Source organism: Hyla sarda, chromosome 9 (genome assembly GCF_029499605.1).
Source record: "Hyla sarda isolate aHylSar1 chromosome 9, aHylSar1.hap1, whole genome shotgun sequence".
Taxonomy (NCBI): Eukaryota; Metazoa; Chordata; class Amphibia; order Anura; family Hylidae; genus Hyla; species Hyla sarda.
In genome coordinates this window covers 169718197-169724674 of record NC_079197.1, presented here as the reverse complement: position 1 = coordinate 169724674, position 6478 = coordinate 169718197, and the positions used below count along the sequence as shown (strand labels likewise).

Here is a 6478-nt window from a genome sequence, read left to right as displayed (position 1 = left end):
TCATTGAGAATGATTTACACCACTACATACAGCAATATTTCCCAATCAGTGTGCCTCCAGCTGTTGCAAAACTACAACTCCCAGCATGCCCGGACAGCCAACGGCTGTCTGGGCATGCTGGGAGTTTAGTTTTGCAACAGCTGGAGGCACACTGATTGGGAAATTCTACTCCATAGTCAAAATCCTCATGTAATCTTAAAGATTAACTGACCAAAAATGTTATGTTATTCAGTACTTAATCCTGATCATGCACTTATATTTATATACTTGATATTTATATATATTTTTGTTTGTCTAGCACATATATTTATCTCGCAAATACCTTCTATCTGTTGCTCACTTGGATTGTCATCCTAACTGCATGACTCTTCTTTCTCCCTGAGTCTGCTGTACTGGGTCTCTTCATCCAATCACTGCAGGCTGCTCTGTAACCCCCCTTCCTCTCTGTTTACATGTCTTTTTTTATGTGTCTAGCTTCTTTATTTGGCTCACAAATCCCTCTATTCTGTTGCTCACTTATTCTGACATCCACTGCTCAAGAAGGGGTGTGTCTGAGACAAGCACTGAGCCTGCCCTCATCATGCATTCACTTCCTCCCTGAGTCTGCTGTGCTGTCTCTTCATCCAATCACTGGCGGATCCTCTGTAACTCCCTCCCCCTTTTCATGCTGCAGTCTTATAGGACAAAAGTGAGCCTAGAGGAGTGCACGTCCTGCCCTCACTTCCTGGACTTCTGCAGATGATGCTACATCCAGACAGAATTATGTTTTTTTTAATAAGCCATAATTTATATACATTTTTTTATTTTCTTATTAAGTATATGAGCCTTCAGCTGTCTGGGAATGCTGGGAGATGTAGTTTTGCAACAGCTGGAGGCACACTGGTTGGGAAACACTGATCTAATGTGTATGGCGCACGTTTGTCCCCCTTACGCTCTGTTCTAAGAGCTGCAAGAAATCCACATTCTATACAAATAGTATTTATTGATTATCGTGACGTCAAGGAATGAGGGTTATAAATAGGAAAAGGGGGTCATAAATAAGTGTTTTCCATTGTGGGGGGAGGGGTATATAAATAATTCGTGGGGGGGGGGACTTCTGTAATGGGTCAGCGCTTCAGATCTACAGGCATCTCAATGTCATTGCTGCGGCAGGAACCTGGAGAAGACAGAAATCAGATACGGCATTGATCAAGAGCAATCAATGGAGCATTAACAGAATAGTGCAGAAATAGATGAAATGGAGACGCTGATCATTGAAGCCTCTATTTCTGGGCTAAATCCTTCTGATCTTGAGCACAGATGAGATGACCCAGGGCAGATCATCAAGTGACAGTCCTTGTTTCTTCACGCCATCAAGATACTTAAAGGGGTACTCCCGTGGAAAACTTTTTTTTTTTTTAAATCAACTGGTGCCAGAAAGTTAAACAGATTTGTAAATCACTTTTATTAAAAAATCTTAATCCTTCCAGTACTTTTTAGGGGCTGTATACTAAAGAGAAATCCAAAAAAAGAAATGCATTTCCTCCGATGTCATGACCACAGTGCTCTCTGCTGACCTCTGCTGTCCATTTTAGGAACAATCTCCATAGCAAACATATGCTTCTCTGGACAGTTCCTAAAATGGTCAGCAGAGAGCACTGTGGTCATGACATTGGAGGAAATGCATTTCTTTTTTGGATTTCTCTTTAGTATACAGCCCCTAAAAAGTACTGGAAGGATTAAGATTTTTTAATAGAAGTGATTTACAAATCTGTTTAACTTTCTGGCACTAGTTGATTTAAAAAAAATAAAATAAAATAAATAAGTTTTCCACGGGAGTACCCCTTTAAAGGCCGGAATACCCCTTAAAAAACAAGAACTTGAACATTAGGGCTGAAAATATTAAGCCTTGAAAGTCAAAATCTCATCAGTTCTTTCTCTTTGGAATCAGCTATAAATAATGAAAAAAAAAACCCTACATGGTGAAACTTTCTGCAATTTGCATTGGTGTCCAAAAATATACAATAATGAATGACCTTAAAGGGGTATTCCAGGGGAAAAAACTTATTTATATATATATATCAACTGGCTCCAGAAAGTTAGATTTGTAAATGATATACAAATATGGAGAGGCTCCTGTGGAAAGTTTCCCCAAATGACCTGGGCAACTCAAAGTGGCACCTGTACCTAAGGTGTCTACAAAAGGTTACTAAATAGTGAACATTATTGAGGCTCAAGGTCTGTAGATAACGTGTGTACTTTATCTACAGACCTTGAGCTTCAATAATTTTCACTATTTAGTAGATTTGTAAATTACTTCTATTAAAAAAATCTGAACCCTTCCAATAATTATCAGCTGCTGAAGTTGAGTTGTTCTTTTCTGTCTGACAACAGTGCTCTCTGCTGACATCTCTGCTTGTCTCGGGAACTGCACAGAGTAGAAGAGGTTTGCTATGGGGATTTGGTTCTAAACTGGGTTATTCCCGAGACACGTGTCATCAGAGAGCACTTAGACAAAAAAGAACAACTCAACTTCAGCAGCTCATAAGTACTGAAGGGATTACGATTTTTTTAATAGAAGTCATTTACAAATCAGTTTAACTTTCTGGAGCCAGTTGATATATGTATAAAAAGTTTTTTTTCCTGGAATACCCCTTTTAAAGGGGTTGTCCAGCGAAAGAACCAACCGGTCTATAGTACTTTTCATCTCTGGATAGGTATGGGGCCCCAGAGATGGAACCTTCATCTATCTGACATTTATGGCATATCTTGAGGGCATTCCAGAAATGTTGGTATAGTAATTCCCCTTTAAGGAGTTCTGTGGCATTGATCACACAGTTTCCTAGTGGTATAGTTCATTCTGGACGTCAAACTACCTCTTAAAGGGGTTGTCTGAGGCTCTAAAGTGTCTTCCGCGCCCCCTGCCGACACAGTCCAATTTCCTTTCAAACACTTGATGGGCGTGGGCTCGGTCACTGGGGTATGTTTCCTCATACATGTGAGAAAAGCCATGCCAGCAGGCACAGGTCAGTGGCGCTAATGACATTGGGCACCACATGTAGGCGTGGCTTAAAGGGGTACTCTGCCGGAAAACATCCCCTATCCAAAGGATAGGGATAAGATGTCTAATCCCGGGGGTCCTGTCGCTGGGGACCCTCGGCCATATAATCTGCAGCACCCCAGTCATCCGGTGAATGGAGTGAACTCCGCTCCATGCCAGATGACCGGCGACTACAGCCGCCACGCCTCCTCCATTCATGTCTATGGAAGGAGGCGGCGATGGCTACTTACTAGTCACATCCCCTCCCATAGACATGAATGGAGAAGGCGTGACCTGGCATCACGAACACGGAAGCTCCAAGTTTCCGTGTTTCTTACGCTGCCGCTGCCAGCCTAGGGATCGCGGGGAACCCCCATGATCAGATATCTTATCCCCTATCTTTTGGGTGGGGGATAAGATGATTTCCGGCTGAGTAACCCTTTAACCTCCATGTGGCAGCCAAAACTTGTCACATTCAGCCCTTCCCTATCAAGCATTTGAAAAGAAATCAGACAGTGTTGACATGGAGACCGAGGTTTTGTCTAACATTTTCGAGCCCATGGGGAATTATCCCTCAGGAATTGGATATCGATCATTATTTTATCTTCATATTCCACCAGATAATGACTGCAAGAGAACATGTCACCATGATAATGTTATCCATCTCCAGCATGGTATAGAGCAGGAGGCGCTGAGCACAGTGATATGCTGTATATCAGTGGTCTCCAACCTGCGGACCTCCAGATGTGGGCATGGACATGCTGGGTGTTGTAGTTTTACAACATCTGGAGGTCCGCAGGTTGAAGACCATTGCTCTATATCTTTGTGGGAAAACATTCAGTAGAACTTGTAACTTAATGCTGAAAATCCCTGATCTTTTTATTCTTAGGACCGGGTGGTGTCACAATGATAGGACCGCCCACTGGACTCCTAAGCATGAAAGGTTAGAGATTTAAAGGGGTATTCCAGGAAAAAAACCTAGTTTTTTTTATATATCAACTGGCTCCAGAAAGATAAACAGATTTGTAAATGACTTCTATTAAAAAATCTTAATCCTTCCAATAATTATCAGCTCCTGAAGTTGAGTTGTTGTTTTCTGTCTGGCAACAGTGCTCTCTGCTGACATCTCTGCTTGTCTTGGGAACCGCACAGTGTAGAAGAGGTTTGCTACGGGGATTTGCTTTTACTCTGGATAGTTCCCGAGACAGGTGTCATCAGAGAGCACTTAGCCAGAAAAGAACAACTCAACTTCAGCAGCTCATAAGTACTGAAAGGATTAAGACTTTTTAATAGAAGTCATTTACACATCTGTTTAATATATATATATATATATATATATATATATATGTTTTTTCCTGGATAACCCCTTTAAATAAATAAAGTTATACTAACCTACAAAGATATATAGATATATATATATATAGATAGATAGATACATACAGGGTGGGCCATTTCTATGGATACACCTTAATAAAATAGGAATGGTTGGTGATATTATCTTCCTGTTTGTGACACATTAGTATATGTGAGGGAGGGAAACTTTTCAAGGTGGGTGGTGACCATGGCGGCCATTTTTAAGTCGGCCGTTTTGAATCCAACTTTTGTTTTTTTCAATAGGAAAAGGGTCATGTGACACATCAAACTTACCAACTCCCCAACCATTCCCATTTTATTAAGGTGTCCATATAAATGGCCCACCCTGTATATATATGTATATATATATATATATGATCAATATCAATCTTCTTGGCTCTTCCTGCTCTGTAACATAATGACAGTAGATTACATAATATTTTTATGGTGACGGGTTGAACCAATTTTTGGGTTATACCACTGTTGGTCGTTCTGTGGGTGATGTTTCCTCATTACAAGATATTTTTTGCTAGAATTGACATTGGGACTAAATAAAAGTGATAGAGATGTTGGGCTGATAATGGTGAAAGCTTGTAGAGAAGTAGTAGAGACTCGTGGTCACCTCCAGTTACTTACATTCTCCCATCTTCTCCTCCATGAACATCAGCTGATCACTCATGAAATCCACCCGATCCAAACTACGAATCCTCTCCCAGAATTCCTGCACCTGCTCCGATTGGATCTCTGACAGTTTAATGGGGAAGAGTCTCTGCAGGGCGGAGAGTGCGTTGTCCAGTTTCTGTGGGACAGAGACATCTCGTAAGGGCAGATTGGGGCTCAACCTGAAGAGACAGCGTCAGTAAGGCTATGGTCACATGTGGGAATGTCCGCACCAAAAATCTCTGCGCCGACATTCCAGAGACTGCAGACCGCACGGGAACGCGTCGTCTCATAGACAGCTATGTGTTCAGCGCAGGATCCACAGAAAGAATGAACAGGTTCATCCTTTCTGCGGGCACGGAATTTCCGTGTCTGCAGAATGGATTCTGCCGTTTGCACAGCGCAGTAGAATCTCGTTTAATTTAAAGGGACTCTGCTGCAGCAGAATTTTCATGCAGAATTCCCAAAGACCATGTACTCCAGTGGAAAACTTTTTATTTTTTTTTTTAAATCAACTGGTGCCAGAAAGTTAAACAGATTTGTAAATTACTTCTATTAAAAAATCTTAATCCTTCCAGTACTTTTTAGGGGCTGTATACTACAGAGGAAATGATTATCTTTTTGGATTTCTCTGATGTCACAACCACAGTGCTCTCTGCTGACATCATGACCACAGTGCTCTCTGCTGACACCTCTGTCCATTTTAAGAACTGTCCATAGCAGGAGAAAATCCCCATAGCAAACATATGCTGCTCTGGACAGTTCCTAAAATGAACAGAGAGCACTGTGGTCTTGACATCAGAGAAATCCAAAAAGAAAATCATTTCTCTGTAGCATACAGCCCCTAAAAAGTACTGGAAGGATTAAGATTTTTTTAATAGACGTAATTTACAAATCTTTAACTTTCTGGCACCAGTTGATTTAAAAAAAAAAAAAAAAAGTTTTCCACCGGAGTACCCCTTTAATAGGTTTATCTGATGCTTTGCAAAAATTCATATCCTGCTGGGGCTGTGAAAAAAGTAAAAAAATAAATAAATAAAAAAACCCTATACTTACCTAGCCCTGATCCCCTGCAGCTACTGTTTGGGTCTTTACGGTCTCCCTGTTTTTGTCTTCATTCTGTTTCTAAGATGAGCACTCGATGCAGGACCTGCCAGCTCAGCCAATCACTGGCCACAGCGGTGTCCCATCCTGCACGTAGCACATATCTTGAAAACAGAAACGAGAGTAGATCAAGGGACCGGACAGACCCCTGCGGGAGCAGAAGGAATCCTAGTGGGGGATGGATAAGTAAGGCTATTTTTCTCTATTTTTTATGGTACCCAGCACCATTTTATTTTTTCCACTAGCGCTAGAATAACCCTTTAAAGGCGTTATCAAGGATTAGAAAAAACCGCACCACACCTGTCCTCGGGTTTATATAATCTATTGGAGCCAGAAAGTTAA

General features: G+C 41.3%; 1 protein-coding gene across 3 annotated transcripts in view; it reads right to left on the bottom strand.

Moving 5' to 3' along the window:
- Positions 1-742: 742 nt before the first annotated feature.
- EGFL8 (EGF like domain multiple 8) overlaps positions 743-6478 on the bottom strand; it is a 40666-nt gene continuing 34930 nt past the window's right edge. For all 3 annotated transcript variants that reach the window (XM_056538346.1, XM_056538345.1, XM_056538344.1), the window contains exons 9-10: positions 5009-5171; positions 743-1156 (exon numbers count right to left, since the gene is read on the bottom strand). In XM_056538346.1, the coding sequence (XP_056394321.1) occupies positions 1107-1156; positions 5009-5171 (213 nt within the window). In that variant the 3' untranslated portion in view covers positions 743-1106. The remainder of the gene's footprint in view (positions 1157-5008; positions 5172-6478) is intronic.